Source organism: Anser brachyrhynchus, assembly GCF_964034855.1.
Source record: "Anser brachyrhynchus genome assembly, chromosome: 3".
NCBI lineage: Eukaryota > Metazoa > Chordata > Aves > Anseriformes > Anatidae > Anser > Anser brachyrhynchus.
Window position 1 is genome coordinate 51494854 of NC_137696.1, and position 24335 is coordinate 51519188.

The 24335-nt window shown below is 45.6% G+C and overlaps 1 protein-coding gene across 5 annotated transcripts in view; it reads left to right on the forward strand.

Moving 5' to 3' along the window:
• The first annotated feature begins 16099 nt into the window (after positions 1-16099).
• Positions 16100-24335, forward strand: part of PDE10A (phosphodiesterase 10A) — a 190777-nt gene continuing 182541 nt past the window's right edge. For 2 of the 5 annotated variants that reach the window (XM_080588458.1, XM_080588457.1), the window contains exons 1-2: positions 18832-18968; positions 20308-21511. In XM_080588458.1, coding sequence (XP_080444584.1) covers positions 20683-21511 — 829 coding nt within the window. In that variant the 5' untranslated portion in view covers positions 18832-18968; positions 20308-20682. Of the gene's footprint in view, positions 16207-17415; positions 17523-17606; positions 18969-20075; positions 20156-20307; positions 21512-24335 lie in introns of those variants that run through there. The other 3 variants (XM_080588459.1, XM_080588456.1, XM_080588460.1) reach the window with 3 other exon arrangements.

Genomic DNA, 24335 nt, shown 5'->3' on the forward strand with positions numbered 1-24335 from the left:
TCAGCAGTCCAGTCCACATGGAACCTGATTAAAAGACAAATATCCCTGAATATTTGCTTGGTTGGATCTCTTGGTTCCTCACCTGAATCAAGACCAACAGCTACTGCATAAAAATGAATCTGACCTGATTTACGCCTCATAATTCTGTAGTGACTCACTAATTAAATTTCACATTTCCAAGTGCACCCCCTGGCTACTCATAAATATCTCAAAGGGCTTTAAAAAATGTAGGTGTTAGTCTTTTAGGAAGATAATGTCAACCTATCTTCTAGAATCTTTATTTGCTAAATGCTGGAACTATGGTGTCTGTTTCCAAATACTTGGAAAATACTTCTACAAATAGTGAATGAGTCATGTTTTTCATCTTTCATCTCTAGGTAACTCATGCTGCCACAATGCTTCATCTCCCTCTATCCATAAAATATGCTTACTTACCCCTCGTTCACTACTAGTTTTCTGCTCCTTTGCCCTCGTTAGTCCACTTAAAAATGTTGTCAGCATTGTTAATATTTATTTCCTCACATATGGAATAAGATGGCTTATTTTTCCTCCCTTTCAAATTAATGCTTGCTTTGTTGCCTCTTGACGAGCCTAGTTTGCTCTCTTATTTTCCAGTTTTCTGCTATGTTTATTTCTCATGCTACCATAATCTCAGTGGGCTTAATCTACCTTGTTTTAAGTTCTTTGTTAGAAGTTCCTTCTGCTGCTGCTGGATAGGAAATGTTGGATAGGGATGGAAAGAGAGGCAGGGAATTTATAACATGATTGTACCTCTGAGTGTGATATTTGAAAATACCTATCCTGTAAATCTCCCGCGTAGCGTGCAGGAGTCGGAAGGTGGCAGATTTACTTGGAATTGAGACAGTGCTGTGTTTTCATACTTCATCTTTCCATCCTGTTGTCCTCCTCCATTTCCTTTCTGGAAGACATCCTGGTGTTAAAATAAAGCCTCATGCTCCAGGGCTTCAGCTGGCTGCCCACAGGGGTTAGGCAAGATACTTACCTCTGATGCACAGTTAGCAAGATACGTACTGGAGGTGTTTTTCACCTTCCGTTGGCTCCTCAAAGACAGGCCACAGCTGTAGATGAGAGAGCAGATAGGGTAGATAGTAGAGGGAGTTCTCATTTTAAGATAGCTGCCTAGTGTCTCTCAGTCTCATACCTCATGTGAAAACGCTGATCAGATTTGGATCAGACAGGGTTAAAAACGATTCTCCTTGTCACTCACCTGAGTCCTGGGAAGCATTCTGATTTCCTCTCCAGAAAGGTATGCGGATCACCTACAAGTGATGTGTGGTCTTACCATACCTGTGGTTGCAAGGATTTGAGCTGCTTCTTCCCTTCCTGCCTGTGGTCTTGCAGCATGCAGATAGTGCTGCTGACTGAAGAATGAATTGCTTCATTATAACCAAAATCGTTATTCTTAACAGAAAGGACAGTAGTGAAATTTAATGGCCAGCGATAAACAGGAGGTCACAGTAGATCAACTTGTGGGCTCTTCTAGCTTTAAACACTATGAAATCTCCCTCCAAAACTGATGCCATTATTACTCCATAGGTTAGCTGGCAAGGCGAGGATTTCAAGGCAAGCATCCAGCACCCACCCACAGATTGTGTTGGCTCAGAGCCTGGCAGCTTGAGTCCCTTCCAAAATGTATCCAGGATCTTCTAGTTAGGAATGCAGCATATTGCTGGTTGTGACACAGATACAGCTGAGTTTACTCCGTGTCTTATCTGTAACCTTTTAACGTTTTCATATGGCTTACTCATTTGCAGAAGCTTTTGTAAACCTGAAAACAGAAAACAGCATGGGCTTTGTACAGCTACTGCTGTTTTCTCTGATTTAAGATGTTCCCGGTCTTGCCTCTGGGTATCCTTCATGTTACTTTCAAACCTCCAAGGGTCTGCTGTTGTTGCTTTCTGGCCCGCACCCTTCATTTTTCTGGGCAAACCTCCCTCTAGCCTGTTGATGTCGTTCCTAATTGCCCAAAGGAATCATTGCTGAGCAATGCAAGGCATTTCCTTCCCTCTTATTAAAAAGCACCAGAATAAAACTTAGTCTTTCACAGCAGTGGCTAAACCCACCACATCTTAAAATTGTGTTATGGCTACAGGATTTTGGACTATTACTGTGAAGTAACAAGGTGTTTTAAAGCAGGTTTTCATTAATCTCTCCAGCTCCCTGGCATTCACCCACACTGTGTGCATGGTTGGGGGATCAGGACAGTCTTTCTCTACCGTGGTATTCCACTGGCAAAAATTGCTTGTGCCAATATCTTGTGCCTGTGGCATTGTAGATGCTGTAAGGAGATTGCTGTGCTACTGTTTGCATCCCAGTGACAGAGGTTGCTCCTAAGTGCAGAGAAGAAAGGTCAACTGAAAATGGTGATTCTAAGGTGCTCTGTATCCCCTGTACTGATCACTTGCTATTTTTTTTTTCCAGAATTACCTTGGACTAATCCAGAACAGAGGTCTGTCGTGCTAGTTTGTCATACTGCTTCAAAGTAGATTGTCCCTGCTTCAAAGCCTTGACAAGCAAACTGGTAAATACATAGTCTAAATGCAATTAAAAGAAAACAAAACATGTAAATCTAGATACATATAACTTCTATTTCATAGCCCTACAACTCAAGATTGTTCTTAATGAAGGAGAAAAAATATTGCAGTAAAATGCTGGTGACATTTTAAAGAAATGTACAGCGACTGCTGACCATAGTCTGCTCTCATCACTCCGTCAAACTCCAGGACAGTCCCTGGGGTTCTGCTGGCACAACAGAGATAAAAGCTCAGGAATGAATTGTTGGGCTATTACTATAGATTTCTCTAGTACTGTTGAAAAGGCGTATGAGGATTTACAAGTCCTTGAAAATTAGCTTTCATGGGTGTTTGCACTTTCTTGCAGTTAGCTGCATAGATTAATAATACCCTCTTATAAAAATTTCCCATAAAAAAAAATAATCCAGTTCTTCTTGACAAACAGTTAATAACTTCAGGTTAATAGATCAGAATGAGGAGTCTTGAGATTCCTCTCAGAGTAATGGTTGATGATAACTAGCCTGCCAGAAGTTAGTTACTTTTCAGATAGGAGGTTGGGATTCTTCTTTGTGATATAAATTCTGTCCCATAAGAATGCCACCAAGACGTTTAGGCCATTCCAGGTGTGGAAACTCCAGCTGCTCCTCACTGTTACTTTTGAGACTGGCAGACCTGGACTGAGATTTAGGCACAGAAGCAATATTGTCACCCTTTTTTCTTCCACTCTGGCTGGAAGGACTCTTATAAATGAATGGAGTTAAGTCTGCAAGCCAATTCAGCCCCGAGTTTCTTCCAGTGAAATTACTGAGAAGGCTTGCTAATAGTTTTTCATTCTAGAAATGAGTTTTGAAGTGTGGTTGTCCTGCCTTTTATAGAAATGTATTGCAACCATTAATGCCCTCCAGGCAACCAGAAAGCCATCAGAGCACAGAGAAAGGTTTTAGCTGTGGATGACAGAAGCTTCCTGTTTCATTTCCTGTGAATGAAACAAGACCCCCTTTTCTGAAGGGGTGAGGAGTGCTGTATTGAGTCTTAGGACATCACTAACTGCAATAATAATCTGGTCAGCCTCAAGGTGAAATGCTGTTACTAGCATCAGCCTCCTGAGATACCCATTCCCCTCTGGTTTTGTACCACTGCATTGATTCTGGTGTTATACCCTGCAAAAGAAGTTGTTTTGGTATCTTTTCACTTCTCCTTTGTTGTTAATGAAGAAATTAATTGAGTAATGCACTGCCAACATGCAAAAACGTGCTGCTTTTTATGTTTGATGCTAGACTACTATGTTGATACAACCCATTTTGAAATAATTGCTTGATTTTAAATTGCCATTGGGGACTGCTCAAGAAATAGGCAGGAGAGTGAATGATGCCTCTGTCACAGTATTGGTCCTTTCCCCCTTCACAGCAGGTCAGGAGCTATCCTTGCCCCTTGTTGTTGTCTCATGGCTCTGCACCTTCCTTGTCCTCCTGCCCAGGGTGCTTTTCCCAGCAGTATAATTGCCTCCACTAGGAAGATACTAAGAGGATTTGGGTGACAGTCACCAGGGTAAGGGTTTCACAGTGTCTAGGTCCCCGCAAGACCTCCTGAGAATTATAGTAATACAAATAATTGAGCAATATATGCATCTAAATCACTTTTGTAAGTTAGGAGGGAAAAAAATAATCTTCACAGCCCATTTTTGGGTATATATGCATTATCTCCAGCATGGACTGGAGAAAGTGGGCCAGGTAGATGTGGTTACCTCCTTTAAAACTTGGGCAGCACAGCGCTTGTTGCTCTTGAGTTAGCCCTGAAATTCAGTGCTTGGCATTTGTAGGAGAGGAAGGCCAGATCCGGCATGAATGTGGGGAGAATGCAAAATGCAGTCACTCTGAGTTTTGAAAAGGGTCATTTGCTGCAGGTCTGGTCTGCTGCTCCCGTGTGCAAAAGACGGTGAGAAGTTCCTGGGCAGATTCTGTCGCCTTCAGTCGGAAAGGCAAAATGCCAGTTGTTGTCATAGACAGGGTTGTTACACTTTACCTCAGGAAATCACTCCTTGACACATGCAAAATCCCTAATTTCTCCACTCACCCTTTCTGGCTGTCGTCTGTTAAGAAAGCTCAGATGTACCATCTCCTGCAGTACCAAGATTTAGGGGGACATTTTGGTTCCATTCAGCTCCATCCTCTCGTTCATCGATATGCATGGCACCTTCCCATCGAGATAAAGATGCCCTGAAAAGCTTCCAGCCCAAGTTCAATGGAGAACAAACAGGAGGGAAGGGCAATGGGGAGGGGGGTGAGAGGGAAGAGGGGAGAGAGTGAGTGAAGGCAAGACCAGCCTGATTATTGGAAAAACTCATTCAGATGACTGGAGCCTGTGAGTTTTCCAGAACAATGTGACTACATTTAAAAGAACTATGAATGTGGCAGAGTCCACTGTTTAAGTCTCATTGAAGATAATTTTGTGAAAGGATATAAGGTGGGAGGAAGAGAGAGCAAATGCCTGCCAGATGGGGTTTAAGACGAGAAATCCAGGCACAGAGGCAGCGTGAAAAGAGCCTGCAAGCAGGCATGTGAGGGGAACACAAAGGGGCTGGAGGCAGGGGGTGAGTGGGGACAGGGGAGGCCCAGGCTGAGCAGATGGAGGCAGTGAGAAGGAGGATGGGGGTTGGGGAAGGGGACTGACTTGAAAAGAGCCCCTGGGAAGTGAAAATATGGAGTTTGGTGTTGGCTGAGGTCAGGGAAGAGGGAGCTCCTGGGTGCTGGTGCAGAGCTCAGCACCACAGGCTGAGTTTGGGGGGTCAGGAGGGGAGTACAGCCTGTGTCAGGGGCCAGAGCCTGCTCCGCCACCCAGGAGACCAAGGCCTCGCTCCACAGTTGTGGTAGGTGCATGGAGAGGAAGGTCAAAGTGTTCAGAGGTACAGCGAGTGGGATTCATCTAAGCCCTTTCTGAGGAGCCTTTCATTGTGCTGCTCAGCATCGCAGCTGTAATTCAAGCACAGTCACAGCGCTGTTAACATGAAACAAGGCACCAGCTCCTGGAGATTCAAACATGCAAAAACTGTCAAGGGGCTGACTTAGAAGGAAGAGAAGAAAGCACTCCGTGTACAAAGACATGAAAGTGAAGGAGATAAAAATGAGCTCAGTGATGTTCATACTTGCAGAAATGGAGAGCAGGCATACCTGAAAGGTTCTCAACATAAAAACAAGGTGTAAGGGACTTCCATCACCTCCTGCTGAGGAACAACAACTGAGTTATGGCGCAGGCGATGTCTCCCTGCCTGACTTAATTGGGGATAAGCGACGCAAGTTGAAAGCAGCATCGTAACTGGGGTTGTCAGTTTTGCCTCATCACTGCAATCGATTACTGAATACGGTGGAGGGAAGGAGGCAAAACTGCCAGCATGTTGATGGGTAGGTAAAATTCAACAGTCCTTCTGGCAGCAGAGAGTGAGTTACAGATGGAATGTCCTCCAGGGGCTGAATGAGGTGGACGGGCAGCAGAGAGAAATTCCTGCCCTATAGAGTGGAAGATAGGCTGTTGGTGGGTCAGCAATTTCTGGAGCAGAGTGTCATCCCCTCTGTCCCCTGGGTATGCTTTCCTACCACATCCACCCTGCCAGAGAGGCCTGCTCCTCTACTTGGAGAGAAAGTTGTGTGGTTTTTTTTTGTTGGTATTGTTTTTTTTTCCTATTTTTTTCTTTTTTTTTCATTTTGAAGCCATTTTGTGAAATCAAAATCAGAAAAACTGATGCCTATGTTGAGATGTATCTAGATGTCATAATGTCTGTCCACACGACTATGAAGTACAGGATCTTGAACATCAAGACAGTCATTAATGGTTAAAATCTCAGGAGATTTTGGGGAACTTTGTGTGTCTGTATCCATGTATCCCTCTCAGTCTCTTCTTTACGTGTTATTATTCCAGACAACTTAAAAAACAAACAAACAGACAAAAAAAAAGAAAACCTTTTTCATTTTTGGAAAAAAGATTCATTTTGAGGCAGAAATTGAGGGGTGAAAACAGCTAAAATTTCTCAAAGGTGGAGTGCTTCTCCCAAGTGAGCTCAGCTGGCCTTGGTGGCCAGGACTGCCTGGTGGTAACACGCAGCTCCTTGCGCCTCAGCCACGTAGATGTTGTTTGCGAACACCGCATCAAGCGCATTGTTGCTCGGGGAATTACCTTTTGGATGAGTGTTGGGGTGATTCAGAGTGCATTCAGTTTTGTGATTCACGGAGCTGAGAAGGAAAATTATTTATTGGGGGCGGGGGAAGAAGTGAGACAGTGAGGCAGGAAATTGGTGTCCAGAAGGCATTTGGGAACAGGCACATTTCAAAGTTTCTAACAATATGGGACAGAGACATTTGGCAACCGCTATGCTGCGTGCTTTGCTCTCTACTTTCTGACAATATTTTAATGTTTTGCAAAAACACTATTGCTAACATATGAACACTAATATTTTTAGATCACTTCCTACTCCTAGGTACTGTTATATCACACAGAGCAAGTTAAACCAACTGTTCAGCCAGGTACCATTTTGGAGTGCAGTCTGTTCGTCAGGCTATAATCTGAAATCCTCATTCAACTTTTATTCAGCCAAGTTTATTTTTTTCATGTCAAATGTTCTATTGCTTTGGCTAAACCACGCATCCTCCTTTCTCCCAGTATTTGTTGTTGTTGTTTGTGTGTATTTTTTTGCCCAGAAGCTAGGTTTACTAGAGACATAAGAGAGGCCAATACAGATAACTCTGCCTCATTGTCATGCCCTGCTCTGAGAGGGTCTGCTCATAGAAATTTTGGGAGAATCTGGAAGAAATCTTAGTGAAGGCACCTGAGGAATGAACTGTTTATGGGAGAGGATTTTTCCTAGCGTTATTCACTGAACTGCCAGCCCCCATTCTGAAACTTAAGTGAACTTCTTTTTCAGTTTCTAGCTTAACCTTGTTAGCTGTGTATAAACATTTCATTTTTAAAATACCAATGATTCCAGCAGCATAGTTGCACATTACATATTCTAAACTCTTTTAACCAGTTATACAGTTTTAGCATTTCTGGAAAAGAAGTGAACCCTTTTTGTTATTAACTACTCCACGTATCCTGACTGCTCGACTTTCTGAAAACAACCAGGTACAGTCACTGTGCACAAGCACTTGGTTACACCTCAGTATTTAGTGTTAATTATTTAGATAATTCAGTGTGCTTAGCCGATTGTATGTACCGAGTGTTCACAGAGTCCTTAAACACACAAGAACAAAATGTTCCAAGGATTAAACGTGGGCTGAAATGACCTGTCAGACGAGGATGATCAGTGTTTGCGCTTGGAATAAGCAAACCTCTGACAAAAGTGTGATCATAAATGTGTACCAGTAGAGTTAAAAGCCCATTCCATTGGGATGTTAGGGGAAATACAATACAAAAATGACACCAAAAGTAAAATTCAAAAAAGCTCTTTGCAACCAAACAAAATATTTCCCAAACAGCAGGATATAATAGTTTTGAAGATGTTTGCAAGGTCATAATTATCCCCATTGTAACTAGTGGTGTTACCTAATCAGACAGGGACACCAGGGAATAACTAACCTTAAAGAAATTTTTCAATGTATTAAGTACAAACTGGCTTTCATATAGCATCTCTTCATTTTGTTCCACCTGTTTTGCTTTTAGAAAGAAAAGAACTCTAAAGAAATCCCTTTCATTCAACAGTTAATGTGGGGCTTGAAAAATTTACCTTAGGCAGTGAAGACTGAGTCTAACAATGTGGGTAGTTTGTTTTGCTCTCATGTGTGAAAAGCCCAGTTGTAATTCTGCTTTCCCTGGCTTTCTAAAGATTTTGTTTTGTTTTGTTTTGTTTTCAAACATGCTTGGAAGGCACATGTTGAAGAATCAGCAAAATATGACAGTCGTGCTAGCTTTGTAAGTAGTTTTCCATCTGGTAGATTCATCTAATTGGAGTGGTGGGCTTGAAATTGTTCACTGCTGCTCATTTCACACAATTCTAACCCTGGTACCTGTATGGGGGCTCCTGAAGTCTTCCCCCACTCCCCAGCATTCAACAGGCAACATATCTAGTTCTTTCCCCATGTAACTGCAGCAAGTACTTGCCTGCAGCATAGTGCTTAGATAACTTGCAGTGTTTTTTGCCCTAGAAAGAGAGAGGACTTCATCTCAGCCAGATCCCTGTGAGCCACAGTTGGAGAGGCTTTGAAACTGAAAAGAAGAGAGTAGTACAAAGAGTGAAAAAGGTAGGCAGGCAAGGGATGGGATGGAAGGAAAGGCCAAAACCAGGTGGTCTGACTCTTTTATTGCGGTAGAAATAACTGAATCCATTGAAGTCCGTGGCTTTATGCTGGCTCAAAGCAGAAAGGAAGCAGGCACGGGGGTTTCAGACACAGTGAAGACACAGTCTTTCTCATGGATAAGTGAGTGAATTATCACTGTTCAACTCCTCATCAGGAAGACTGTTTTATAGGTTGGCTAGTAAGAACATGAAGGGTCCATTAAAACAATCCTATTTCTGATTTCCTGAATCTACTGCAAGGGTGTGGTAGGATTTACAATAACTGCAAGCTAAACAGCTATAAAAATTGTTTGGTTTTTTTAAATAAAGATGGTGCGTCCTTTTCCAGGGCTCCCCCAAAGGGGATAGTGACCCCACTTGCTTTTCCATTACCTTTCTCTACATTCCCCTTCCTCCTGAATTTTAACCTGCCATCTGATAACACAGCTGTTTTTCCTTTCTCCTTTGTATACTTTCATACATCAAATTTCTAGATCTCTTACATTCCTTCCTACATTTATTCTTGCATTTCCTTAAGGTACTATAGAGAGTGGGGGAAGTAGTATGGGCTATAAAATGAGATCCCTTTTCTATAGAGAAATATTTTTGTTGAAACATAGCTATTCTGATTTTCATGGAAGAGTGATAGTGTGAATTACCTTTTTGTTGTTGTTAGGCAAAACAACAGCTATTTCAAAATGTCTTGAAAAACCCAATCTGACACAGTGTACACAGAAGTAGCAGCTGTATTAAATCCTGCCATGGCTGGGTCAGTTGTGTCCCAAAATGGAGTGCAGGTCAGTACAACTGTATCAGCTGCTGCCCTGTCAGTTACATTCACATTGCTGCCTGAAACCCAAATATTAGAAAAGTCTAAGCGAAACTTTGGAAGCACATCAGACTGTGCGCCATGATTCCACGCAGCTCATGTGGATCAAATATTTTCACTTGGCAGCATAAGGCAGCAATCTCATGAAAGCCGTTAATATTGACACTAATCTCTAGTGTGAATCTTCCTTCTGTGCTCAGGACAGGACAGGTATCTGATGGCAGAAAACAAGCTCTCATTTACGAGAAGGTATGTATCACCAAAGGAGATGGGGAGGTGGAGGCTTTATAGCTCCCTACGAACAAGCAAACAAACCAAGAGTTGTTTTTTTTTTTTTTTTTTTTCATCAAACAACAGTTTGGTTACTGTTGCTTGGAGTTTCTAAATTTCTTCTCAGATTAAATTGAGTTAAATTTATGTTCTTTGTAATTTAATGTTCTGTAGAGGCGTCTTGCACACAAGGCTGGTGGTTCACAGCTGAGGAGGGATGGTTTGATCTCAGCACTGAATGTGGATTTGAAGAATTAGACTTTTGTTAGATCTGAGGGTTTGCTTTAAAAACTGTTTAGTGTCACGTATAACACAGAAAAACGGCCATGGGAAGAGGGAAAACAAAAGAGAGCACAAATTTGTTTTCCTTGAAAAAGAATGACAGTAGGCAGTAAGGACAAGCCACGCATTGTGATCATACCCTCAGCGGCTGAAACAGCAGGAGGCTTTTAAGGCAGGGCTGGAGCTGCGCTCCTTGGGTGGCTACCCTGCTTGCAGAGCTCGTCTGCTCGCCTTCCTGGAAGGGCAGAGCAGGCAGCCAGGTGCCCTCTGGCAGTCTGCGGCTTTTGGGATCTGCTTACTTTGCCTCTGCCTAAAGCCAGCCCCAGCCTGGGCTCCTTCCTCATACGTGCGATGGATGAGAAAACAGAGAGTGATGTTGCAGACAGAGGAGTAGAGGGGGAACCAGGACACTTCTGTCTCATTCTTTCAGCTCTCTTTCAGAGCTCTTTTTTAAGTCTTCCTGCACAACGTCGGGGAAAAACTGCTGTTTTTCCCTTTGCAAGACAGCATTCTTGAATAATACTTCCCTGTTCTGCAAGGGTCTCAGGCTATGCTTTGAGTGTTTATCAAGTCTGCAGAAGCTTTGGGTGCTTTAGACTACCTGTGAATAAAGTTAAGTGCTTACAGCTAAAGGGAGTAAATTGCAACACTGGCATAAGGAAGGTTATGAGTTGAATTTAGCAAGATTCTGGGGGGGGACGACACACAGACTGAGCTGTTTTCATATTTTATTTCCTGAATGCAAGTAAGGGTGTGCTAGCAGAGTTTATTGATTATAAAATTTGAGAGCCCATTGTCTGCACAGAGGGGAACTGAAGCAGATTTTGGAATGATTCAGAGAACTCTGAAGTCTGTACTAATAGAAACAAGCTGAAACGTAGCAGTACAAAGTGCAAAATCATTCACCTGGGGACCTCTAAGAATTTTGCCTCTGAGCTCATCACTTAGAAACAAACAAGAAGAAAGCCCTCATGACTGCTCATCACAAAATGACTTGGGTAACAATGACTACCCCCCACACTATTGCAACCACGATGTACCAGGCAAAAGTTTTTTCCAGAAGAACTGGGGAAGTGCTTAAGCCATCTGTAAAACCTTAATAAGAGCTCACTGCAGTGAGTCTTGTTGTAGTCACCTGTGGAGAGGAATGATGAATTCCAGGTCGAAAAGGTGTGGTGAAGGGCTCATAAGATGATCAGGAGACCGGGAGCTATTATTTCTTGAGGGAACTAAAAGAGTTTGCCTTGATTAATCAAAGAAAATGAAGTCTGAGGAAGATATTACTGCTCCTTTTAAATACCAAATGTCAAGGAGACAGAGGAGATATTGAAAGCCAGAAGAAAAAGCTGATCCAAGAGAAATGACCATGCGTTTGTTCTGGCTGGAAATGAGGAGGAAGAGCAAGACTCTGAATGACCACTTTGCTGGCGTACTGGAAGCAGTGTAGCCAATGTGTGACCAATCCATGACAGCAAGGACTGACCTCAGGGATCTGGGGATTGCTGTCAGGCCACTGGTTCAGAGCTTTACTGATCTGGAACAGAGGATGGGCTCTGTGCAGCAGCACCCTCAGCCCAGCCGCAAGGCAGGGAGGCGCTGGGTTTGCTTCCATAGCTTGCCCTGCTTCCTCCCATTGAAATTCTGCCTGGTTGTCTCCTTTTTGTTTCCTTCCTGCTTAAAGGCTCCTGTGGTTCCCCTACCCTCTCAGTTAAAGCCTTGTCCCATGGATCAGTTAAAGCTGGGCTAAAGGTAGTCTGCTATTTTGGAGCTCGAAGGGGCTGAAATAGGTAGGAATTCAACTCCGATAGTTTTGTAGGCGAGGGAAATGACATTCACATTTGTGTCTGTGTTGTGCAAAGCCATGGGTAGGACAAGGGCTGACGGGCAATGAAAGCTACTGGCACCAGAATTTCTGCTTTTCTAACAAAATCCTTTAGATTTTGTTTAGTGAAGCCACATCCAGCTAAACCACAACTTAAGTTAGAGTAACCACGGGTGAAAAACCCCACATAGAGCTTTAGGTTAAATGGGAGGTTTGCGGTCTCACAAAGGAACCCTTTCTCCAGAAATAAAGGCAGAGTTGCTCCTGCATTAATGGCTTGTTTAGTCTGGATGTCAATCTGTACTTAAAAAAAAAAATGTAATGATAGATAATTATATCTGCGTGTGCATGAGCCAAGATCAGATGCAGAAACAGTCTGATGTAACTCGGGTGTTGGGACTACTGTATGATTTACTTCTGCTTTTAGAAACTGTGAACTAGAGGGTTGCCAAAAGTTTTCTCAGTTTTGGGATTCTGATTTCTGTGATCAGGTGGGAACCTCATCGCTGCTTTGTCTTGGAAACAGTCGGACAGGTGCAGCATTTCCATCTCTGCAGGCTGTATCCAGCAAGAGAAAGCTGAGCTAGGGATGGTGTAGAGTGGGTAACACTGTGCTTTCTCTTCTGCTTTTATTTTCAGGTGCAGGGGATTTGCAGGAAAATAAGGAAAACAAACAAACAAAACCTTAAATGATCAGTTCAAACAAACTATTTGTAAAAATCTGCTAGATACCCGGGTCTGTTCTGTCCAAAAGTAGTTGCAATATTTTGCACTCTACAACTCTGTTTAATTTCTACATAATAAAGCAATATATTTTAAAATCCCAAACCTGGGTGGCTAACAGGACTAACAAGCTTCCTAGTCTGAACAGGACTGCAGTCAGGTATACCTACTGAATTTAATTTATATTTTTTTAAAGAAAATCCATAAAGAAATAATTTGTGCTGCTTTCATTCCATGGCTGTTTTGGAATTGCTGCTGATCCTGTATTATCCTGTGGGGTAGGACGTGTCCTGTTTATTGTTCTGCTTGAGCTCCATGACTCCTACTTGGTCTCCCAGTCTTTTGTTCAGGTAACCCATGTCCAGCAGGTGAGATGTCTCTGTGTGTCTCTGTGACCAGACCAACTGAGATAACAGCACTTCTGTTCTACCATCCTAACACCTCTATAGGCAGCCCTGGGCTTCTGGAGGAGCACAAGCAGCCTCTGTCCTTTCTCTACCTCTGCCTTAGCAGCTGCCCCAAGGCTTGAGAAGAGTCCCCATGCCTTCATCAGGGCCAGGGCTCCCCACAGAGCCCTGCCAGCAGAGGGGCAGGAGGAAGAGCCTCTGCTGGGGAAAGACTTGGGAAGCCACAAAAAGAAGGCAGGTGAAGAGCTGCCAGCGTGAAATTTGTTTGCTGAGATGTGGCACTGTGGGGAGAAATGGTGAACTGGATTGAGGGTCCTTGCACAGGGAATAGAAATCTCTCAGAGTAAAAGGATCTGCTGGATCATGGCAAAGGAGATAATGGGGAATAAGTAGACAAGCAGATAAAAGAGAATGAATAAAAGTGCATGGCAGTGGTGTCTTTTTCTGGAGGAGAATTGTATTGAATCAAATAAAGCTTGTCTGCAGTGGTCTGGGATTGCACGTGTGAGACAGTATTTGTTCAGGGATAATGGCAGTAATACCCCAGCTTTCTACATGGTTTCATGTTTTTGTTTTGTTTTATTTTTCATGTTGATCTTAAAACATTTTCCAAAGGAAATCTCTACCATTATAGTGATTCTGCAGCTAGAGAAATACTGGCTCTGTGTTTTTGAGAGAGAAAGAAAAAGATGAGTGACAGAGAGAACCTACAGGTGTAACTACAGGAAAGAAAAGGATAGGAAGTATGTCCTAGGTTGGGCTATAAAGACAGCAGGGATATATTCACAATGTTTTCATGTGTGCTGCTGTAGGGAGGTAAGTTGGGTTGAATTTGTTGATTGTTAAAATGAGGATGAGACAGATAAAAGTTACTTAAAGACTAAACTTTTCTCAATGTTACTAGTCTGACTGTAGTGTTGGATGAATGCATGTTACAGTGCCATCAGCCTGAGTGCACACTGGAGAGCTGTGGGCTGCACCACAAACTTGAGGAATCCAAGCTTTCATTTCAAAGTCAAGGGCCCTAGTTTTCAGGATGGCAAGGGTATGTTTCTACCAAGAAACAGGGCAAGGATTGAAACAAAAATGCTTTAGAAAACAAGTTAAATAGCCCAGGGTTTCTAGAAGTATGCATTTCTTCGTACTTTTTGTCTCATCAGAGTGTTAACTCTGAAGGGTAATGACTACATTTAACTATCAGCAGACACAGTTCCAGGATTGACCTTTTTAACAGATGGGGAGGGAGCAATAGTCCTGTTCTTCCCAGAAGGGAACACATTAGTTACTGAGAGAAATGGGATTTGTCAGAAAGTGGAAAACAAAGGGGAAATTTAAATGAAAAGGAGGAACTATTGTTCTAAAAAGAGAAACTTGCTTCCCTCTGAGTGATGCTCACAACAGGGTACTTGAATTCAACATAAATTTTGCTTCTCTCTGTAGGTAATTCTAAAGTCTGGGCTCAGTCTATTCATTTATTTTTGCACCTGCTGTTAATATCAAAGAGGAGTCAGCTGTAGGTTTGGGCTAGAACAAAGCCTTACTCTTAAGCTTATTGCTGATACTACAAGTTCTATCAGTTTGCCAATGACGGGGCAGTAGGATTTCTTGTGAACTGTGCAAACTGTGTCAGGGAAAAGTCTGCTTATTTTTAGAGGTTGGAAATTTTGGGGAAGATGAAGAGGGGAGTTTCAAGACAGGGCTATGTGGGAACGTTGGCATCCCTATTGCAACAATAGCAGCGTCTGGTCTATGTTACGTGCTAGCACATCTCAAAGTGGGGGGAGTAAAAGATAGGGCATTATTAACATTGTATTTCTTTTGGATTTTTCTTAAGTTTGTTACTTAACAAGAAAGTCTAAAGCAACTTTAATTCATGTAAAGGCTAGAATTTGTATGTACTAATTAAGCAGATAACTGAAATAACTTCTTTCTCTAGCAGATTGGAAATTATAACAATGTTCTTCAGTCATACGTTAACTCTAGAAGATTTCTATATGGAAATAGAAAATTACAAAAATCCTGATAACCTTATTTATTTTCATTGCAATAAAATTTGTTATTCTGCTAGTGTTAGGTAACAAAGTGATGTTGCCTACCACGCCAACTGTTATGTTGTTTGCTGCTTGTATTTCATTACTACCTAAGAGGCCCTGGTCCCAAGCCAGTATCCTGTTGTGCTAGACGTGGTTCAAAAGATGTTCTTTATAGCAAAAAGCTTATACTGTTTACAGTGCTTTTGGTTTATCTGTAAAGCATCTGTAAAGATAGCTACTGTTGAAGTTTTAATTTATTTAGAAAATGCTTTTGTTTTTCTTTTTTTTCCTTGTGCTTTAACAAAGTAGTTTAAACAACTGTTTGCTTTACTGAACAGCCTATAATAAAACCCATAAATATCTGATCTTTGTACTGCATTGGACAGCACAAGATTGTAGATGGCAAGATGGCTTTCTTTAGCTACTCATGTAGTCTTGTAAAGGAAACAAATCCACAGTACAATGCATTCTTTGTGCAGGATGGACAAAGCTAACACTAGATTTTTATTTCTTTTTAAATTAATCTTCTGCATTTCCTAACAATATAATATGTAGCATTATATCTACCTGAAAATTTTCAGATTAAAATATCCTTGCACATGAAGTACCATTTTTTTTTCTCCATAAAGACTTGTATTTTTTTTCTCTAAAAAAAAAAAAATACTGAAAATTTTGCATAGTTTTGATTGTTTCTAAAAGGAAAAAATATGCCAGGAAAAGACATGGTCTTCACAGCTTTAATAACTGAGGTACTAACCCTCATACATCACATACTGTGTCACTTGTAGAGAAACTTGTATTACTTATGGTTCTAGCTGTATAACCTTTCAGTTGCCACCTTGCAGAGCAGAAAATGAAGCAACGTAAGCAGAGCTGAACAAACTACTGAAAGTAAACAATATATTTACTTTTCGTTTTTTCTTTTTCTATATGTCAGTTATCTCCGAACAGACCTGGACGTCTTAAAAACTGTGTTGTTTTGATTTGCTGAACGAATTGCAGTTCATGTTGGATCTCAGAGTATTTCTTTTGCTTCTGGACTAGGTAATTCCCAACTCCACAAAGCACTCCCAAGATGGCTGCTGGCACGCACAGCAGCATGAGCGCACGTTTGCATGGTGTCAGCACTCAGTTAATATCCTTGTGGAAAAGCAGTGACTTATATAAGTGCTGGTAGGAATCAGAGAAAACAACTGACACATAGCCTTTAAACAAGTTTACTCCTTGCATGCGTACAGTGTTTGAGAAGAATCCTTTGTAAAAACAATCCCCTGTGAAATAAGGTTCTGTATAAATTGCTCTAAAGGTTTACAGAATAAGACTAGGGAACAATGTCTTTCCTGTAGGTTTCTCATTTGTGACAGCAATTCAGTAGCTGGGTAATAATTACTAGATTCTGTAAGATCATTTAGCTGAAAATACCTAGGAAAAAATGCAGTTATTTTTATTAACTTGCACAGGACTTTTCCATAAGGGATTTAATTTGGGGCTCTCTTTACTCAACCCTGGCTTGGGTTTTAGCTGCATTTATCCTTTGCTCCCTCCCCAATTTGCAGCCCTCCCACCTTTCCAGCAAGTTGCCTTCTGTGTATTTCATTGCTGCTGCTCCTGCCTCACCTACCTTCAGGTGGCTGGTTCAGTCAGCTCCTGTACTGCTGCCACCCTGGATCTTTCTAAACTGTCTTTCCCCATCATGTGTCTTATCCCATTTCTTTTTTTCCTTCCAAGGAATTGATCATGCATCATAGAGGGGGCTCTAAGAATATAAGGATGATGAGTGAGATAAGGTAATTTACGAGGCAAAAGAGTGGGACCAGATAAAAGATGAGTCACTGTCATTGGTGAAATGTAGCAGACAGATCTGGAAGGAATAGGTGTTTGTTTTTAAGCTGGATTTAATACCCCCCCCCCCCCCCCCAAAAAAAAAAAATTATGGGAAAATAATCAAATTGAATTATAACAATGTTTTCCTGTAAGTATTTTGATTAATATTGCCAAATTATTGCCAAACAGACTTATTTGCTGCTTTCTAAACAGGCCTTTTCCTGTAAGTACAATGTGCGCTAAAAAGACTGACAGCCTCAGTGAGAGCTCCAGCTTCCAAACTTTTGTGAAATTGCATTTAAACATGCAAATACAACCAAAGATTTTTGCCCATAGTTCCCCTGACACAACACATTGATAACAGAGCCCTTGCATCTAATGCAAGTGGATGCATGAGAGTGTTCTAATTTGCATTTATTTGTGTTTCAGAGTTTAAAAAATCCTTTTATGGGATGATATAGCAAACCTTACTGTTCCAGATCAAAACTTCCTATTGGAGTCGCTGAGACTTCTCTGGCAAACGAAGTGGATGCATGGTTAGTACTACAGCTGCATCAGTGGCATCGTTGCTCTGGCAATGCAAATTGTTATGCTCTGAACAATGAAAACTCAGATTTACAGATATATGGGGGAACGGGGGAACAAGCAAATACGATTCATTGCTAATTTATTCCCAAATATTTAGATGAAAACCAAGCACATTTGTCTGTCTGCAAATCAGTATATTTTACAAATCCATATGTATTTATCTTGAAAATTAATTTTCATTGTCATCCAATGTTTCTTCTATAATTGCTTTTGCCTGCCTTGCCGAGAAGCAGGTGACCAATCAGGTATGTATTGCCAATGGCTAATGAATAATAATCAAATGAACAGTTTGCAAATAACCCTTAACCTGAAAGCTGTTTGTCTAAAAGATTTGATTTCTTACAAATCAAAATGTATTTTGCCTACTTTGTTGAATATGCACATGCATATTTATGTATGCAAAATTCACATTCCTTATATAAATACTCAGATATCCAGTTTCAGGCAGTGATATTTGAACAACTGTAGTTTGGATGACCAACAATAGAGGAATTCAGCATAAATTAGCATAGTCAAACAAGATTTCTACAATTATAAATTGACAATGTAGTTTCAGTAATTTGGTATTGACAGAAGAACAATTTGGGACTAATCTGTGTAAAGGAGCACCTTTCACTTTTTCAGGTGAATGCTCAGTCATTTCAATTTCATTCTCCCTTCCAATTTCAATAATTTGGCATTACAGATTTTCTAATACTAACAAAATACAATTTGTTAATTGCTAAGCAAACGGACTGCAACAACTAAGCACAATTCACTGAAGTTTTGTTTCCATTCGCTAAGCCTTTTTTCTCAGAGAATTTAAATAGTTGCTGGCTCCCCTGTCATCCTCCAGCAGTTCCGAGAGGAAAGCTGTCTATGCAAAGCAGGTAAATAATGGCTGGTTTTAAAGAAATAAAAGCACCTCGCACGAATAGGTACCCGAAATTGAAGTTGTTAAACTGTACTGATAAAGTCAAGTATACTGCAGGAAAATGCATCGCAGAAGCAGATGCATCTTTCTGTATTTCGGTTCAGGATTTTTAAGCAGCAGCAGGTTTCAAGAACCATACAGATGAAAGCAGCTCAGTAAAACCTGCCCCTCTGTGAGTCGTTTCGCTCTGTTTTTTTTTTCTTTTTAAATGAATCTTTAATCTGGTTTGGCGTTCGAACCCCTTTGCGAACTCCGGGGATTGTCTCCCGCTGGCAGCTAACGTTCAGCGAGCTGCACACACGATTTAATTTGAAAGCGTTATTATTTGTAGAGGAACACCTTATGCCGCGTGCTGCCGGATGGCCATATCGCATATCTGCCCCCCGACGTGGAAACTCGTCCGTTTTCGAACGCTAACAGGAGTCCTGAAACCGTGCGGCTAAACCGCGGCAAGACTTTGAAATCGAGACGAGAAGCACAGGTTGGTGGCGTGCCTGAAGCAGGGGCGAGGAGCGGAGACGGGACCCTCCTGCCCCGGGTCGGGAGGGCGGCGGGGGCTCTCGGGAGCGGAGCGGAGCGGAGCCGGGATGGCGGGGGGCGCGGGGAAACGGAGCTCTGCCGGAGACAGCCGGGGAGAGGAACACCTGCGAGGGGAACGCACCTGCGGCGGGCGGGGAGGGAGGGAAGGAGAAGAGGGAGGGATGGAGGGAGAGCCCCGGCCGGGCGGGGAGCACAGGTGAGCGCCGCCGCCGGGTAGCGGGGCGGGCAAGGGGGAGCCCCGTTAGCGGGCCGCCGGCTTCCCGTGTGGCATCCTCTGCTCCCCGTGGCACCTCTTCTGCTCCCCGCGTCGCCCCCTCGGTCCAGCTCGGGGGGCGGCCGGTCTGAGCGCACCTCCGCCGGGCTCCGAGCTCCGTCTCCCCTCAGCTGCGCCCGGCGCTCAGCGGGTTCAGGGCGACAACGAAATCTGCGCCGCGGGGGCTCCGAGCGCTGCCCTCGGCCCCGCTCCGTTTCGGGGTCCCCCCCGGCTTGCCCTGGGGCCGGCCTCTCCCGGGGGTGCCGCCTGCGGGACGCCTGAGCGCGGCCGGGGCTCCGCGCTACCGGCCCGGGAGGGCTGAACCGGGGCGGCCCCGGGCAGTGCTGGGCGGCCCCTTCCCGGTCCCTGTCCCCGTCCCCATCCCCGTCCCGGTCCTGTCGGGACGGCACGGCGGGCGGGCGGGCGGCTCCCGCGGCGTCCCGGGACCCCTCCGGGCGGGCGGCTCGCCAGGGCCTGCTCCGGAGCGGCGGGCACCGGGCGCCGGGGAGCGGGGTCAAGGCACGGGGGTGCTGCAGCCCCCGGGGCCGGCTCCCGGGTAGACGGCGGGGAGCTGAGGGGGGCGGCTCGGGGGGCTGAGAGACACGGGGCTGGGGGCTGCCGGCTCCCGGTGGAGAGCGGGAGGGGGCCAGGGCACAGGCGTGCGGTGTGGGGCGTCGGGGGGAGCGGCCCGAGCCTGTCCCCGGGGAGCGGGGGGCGATGCTCCGCGGGCACCCGGGGTTCGCTCCCCGGCGGCTTCGTGCCAGGCGCCGCAGGGCGCCCGCCTTTCGCCCGGGGCGGCTGGAAATCGCCGCTTCGGGTACCGAGGCCGCAAAGGGAGTGTCTTTTCCTCGCGTCTCTGCCTGCGTTCCCTTTAGGTAAGCGCTGTGCCGTGGCTCCTGGGTGTGCGGCTGGGAGCGGGAGGAAGGGAGGCAGCTTGGGAAGCGATCGCTCCGCCAGTGGGCGTTTTCTGGCGGCCGGGCTCGGTATTGGAAGCGGCACTGCAGTGATTTTATCTGCCTCTTTGCAGACGCGCACGCACATACGGGGCAATATTTGCGTTGCTGGAAGAAAATACAGCTTGTTAGCGTTTTCTCGCTGTGAAGGCGAGGCGGGAGCACGAGGAGAAGCGGACTTTAAAAGGGGATCGGAGCCGCTCGGCGGTCGGTAGCGCCGCGTCCCCCTCCGGCCTAAAGGGGGACCGGGAATGTGAGGATTTCGGGACGGAGGGGGCCGGGGTGCACGGGCGGTGCTGGCCGGGGGCTGCCGGAGGGAGCGAAGGACCGGACCGCGGTCGCCTCTCGTTTTGCTCCGTCCTTGCGCGGCTTCCCCTCTCTGCCTACTCCGGTGTCTCTGCTAGACGTCCTGCCTTAAACTACGGCGAAAGGGAGGGAAGAGCGGAAGCATGTCCAACCCGGAGAAGCGGCTCTTAGCCCGCCCCTCGGCCCCCCTGGCTGCGGCACCCGGGGAAAAGCCCGGCTCCGGCAGCCGCCCGCTCCACTCCCATGGCCAGAGCGGCGGAGGTGGAGGCAGCGGCGGGTCTCCTCCTCCTCCCCCCGCTCCCGGAGGCGGCTCGGCTGCCTGCAGCTCCCTCTCTCTCCTCCTAACAACCAGCAGCAGCAGCGGGAGCCGCGCTGCAGGGACAGCCTCCTCCGCCGCCTCCGCCGGCATCGTCCCCAGAGCGGCGGCGGCTCCTTTCCTCGCTCCAATCCCCTCCTTCTCCTCCGCTTCTCCATCTTCTTTTTACTTCTTGCCGCCGCCTCCTCGTTTCCCCTCCTCGTCTTCCTTTAACCTCACGAGTCTCCAAGGGAGGGGAGGAGGAGGAGGAGGAAGAGATGTTGGCGGAGCAGCGGCAGCAGCAGCTCACTTGATCGCCCATCCAGGCGGCAGCGGCAGGAGGAGACTCTTCTCTTCTTCCTCCATCCAGGGCTTGCTGCTCCGCTCCACGGCCGGCGGCCCCCGGCAGCACCACTCCCGGCTCCTCCTCCCCCCGGCCGCCTCTCGCCCGTGGTCCTGCGATTCCCTCGGGGCTGCAGCGGCAGCAGCCCGCGGCGACGGGATCCGAGGAGGCGACGGCCCCGGCAGGAGCGGGACTCCGAGGCGGCAGCAGCGGCAGAGAGGCGCCTTCTTCTTCTCCTCCTCCTCGGCTCCCCTGCTCCTAGGGCCAGACATGGAAGATGGATCTAATTCTGCCAGCTGCTTTAGGAGGTTTACGGACTGTTTCTTGAACCCAAGTAGGTACCGCCCGGCGGAGAGGATGGGGGGATGCGAAGGGCCGTGTCCGAGGCTGGGTGCATGCGGCGAGGAAAGGCAAGGGCATCGCTTTCTTTGTGAGCGGGGGGGAGGCGAACACACAAAGGGGCTGCGTGCGCGGGGCGTGCGTGGACGCATGGAGGAGCGGCGAGGATGCACGGACAAAGGGGATGCTCGGCGTGCCCGAGCGCTTTGTGGCGCCCGTCTCCGCATCGCTCCGTAACGCCGCGGGTGTGCGTGTCAGCAGCCTGCTACCTGGTGCTGCTCAATTCCCTCGCCAACGGCACCGGGGGAGCGGAGGCTGCCCCCCCCGCTCGCTCCGAGGGGCGGCGAGGAAGCCTCGCGGTCTCGGCAGCCGGCAGAAAAGCGGCTGAGGAGGACGAGGAGGAGGAGGACCGAGCGGGGCGCAGCGCCGCGCATCCTCCCGCACCTCCCGGCGGGTCTGCCACACGCGGGGGGCTCGGGGCTCCCCAGCCGGCCTCGCCACCGGCTGCCCCTTTCCTCGGCCGGGGCTGCGCTGCGGGGCCGCCGGGGGAGGCGTCACCGCCGGGGCACGGCCGCTCTCGCCGTGTGCCGCCGGAGCGCCCCGAGCCTCGCCGGGGCCGACGATCCCCGTTCGGGGGGTATCTCGGGGGGGCGCCCCCCCTCGGCCCTAGTCTCGGGGTCCCCGGTCTACGGCGGAGCCGCGGGAGCGAAGTGCTTCGGGGCACACGGGGCTTTCGGGATGAAACGCTGCTTCATCGGACACCGCCGGTCGCCTAGCGGTACGGTTTTAGGGTGGCTTCCACCAGCTGTGGCTGGTGTGACTTTTTTTTTCTTTTTTTTTTTTTTTTTTTTTTTCTCCCGACTATCTCTTAAGTCACAGATTTATGCCTTAAGGTGTCCCTGAACTCGTAATTTGGTATCTTGGCGCACTTTCACTTTTGTTGGGTAGCTTTTCAGATACAGGTACATAGTATTTAGTTCACGCGTGTATGTATTTCTGGAGGATGTGAGAAGAGCTATAGAGATGTCAGCTGAAACCTCCTTATTGCCCAACAGTTCTCTTTATCAAGCGTGGTAGTACTTGTTCTGTTATATGGTAGAGGTGTATAAAGACCACTATATACATGTCCCATTGTCCTTTTGAAACTTTATGCAATATTTCTTTATGCTACAGAACCATATACTTGCTCAGCTTTAAGGCCTGAAGAGATTCTTAAGCTTTTCTAGTTTTTATTTTCTCCATGTTTGAGAGGAGTGGAGCGCTAGTCGTGCAAGTAGCACAACTCTGATGCTTTAAAATAAGTAGACTTGGGAGCAAGGGAGCGAGCTGGGGGACATGTGTCGTATAGGGCAGTTCTCTCTTAAGCTAGACCAAGAGAAAGAAGGCATGGAAAACATCAGCTTTATTCAAAACAACATTTTAAAAGGAACGATGAATTCAATTTAAGCTATTTTGTGAACACTTGAACGGAAGAAACTTGGTCATCTTTGACTGGTTGTGACCTTTGAAGATTTTCCTGCAGGCAGGAAAGGGGCAGAATGGTTCTTTTCCCTGAGAGTTTTCTGACATCTAATAAGACATGCAGCCTGTCTCTCTGGGGAGACACTTTTCTGTGCTCTGCAGCCTGCTCTCATGAAACTTTCAAGAACCTAAATGCGTGATATCTCGACTCCTCTCTTGAATGTGGTTGAAACTGGCCAATGGGCTCAAAAAGTATTAGTGAGGTCAGGCAGACAGACATCCACGTGTGTGCATGCATACATATCTGTACAGTGCTCCCCAGCCCTCCCCACCCCCCCAAGTGTTTGCATAAATCTGATTTCCCTTGGAAACCAGGCTGAAGAAAGAGGAGCAGAGGGAAGTCAAACAAGATGCTCTTTTATTTGGTTATGATGTGGCTATTGCAAAGACCACTCATCCAACTGTTTGGAGTACTGCACGCAGTCCTGCTTACAGTATGGCAGGAAAATAATTATTGTGCTTAAGAGGGTGAGATGATATAGGATAATGAAGGTTATGTGCTGCATCTCATGGGCTTTGTTTCTTGAATTGTATTTTAAGTTCTAAATCATACACATATACATACATACAGTCTTTGACGCTCAAGACAAAAAAGTCTAAATATTTTTTTACAGAGGGAAACTGGTGAGTTCTGTAGGGAAGAGAATTGAGATGCACTCTTTGGGTGAGAGACTTAAAAGTCACCAAACAGAATCTTCAAGACCAAAAATCAATGAAATTGCTGAAGATGTGTTCTTCTTGTCTGACCTCTTTTGATGTGTATGCACTCCTATCAGGATTTTGTTAGAAGTTACTGATTTTATTGAAAGGTTAGATCCTGCAATATTCAGTTTGTTCCATATTTGACTATTTTTAAGACTCTGATTAAAGCACTGGACTGAAGAGGCTTATATGGACTGCGTATGGCGTGTGTTCTGAATTTTTTTAAATCTGTAACTTGGTGCATAACATAGTGTTTTGCGAAATGTATAATATCTACCATCCTGGATCAATTCTCTGTTGGTGTTCTGATGTTTTTAAGATACTGCCCGTTGCCAGGCATTCCAGGTTCTTGTGAAATGTCTTACCTGCAGGGGAATGTCCCATGTTTCTTCTACACGAGAGGTCTCTCAAGCTGTGCACGTGTAGTATATTTCATCCGTGTCCCATAAATCAGATATGAATATTTTACAGTGTGGGAGCTTTCTGCTTGGTGCGAGTATTACCAGTGTATGGATATTTTATGTGGAGTTGTTTTATCTGCTCGTTCTGTGATGCGGCAAGTTTATCCTGCACCTACATGTGACAGATGTCAAGAC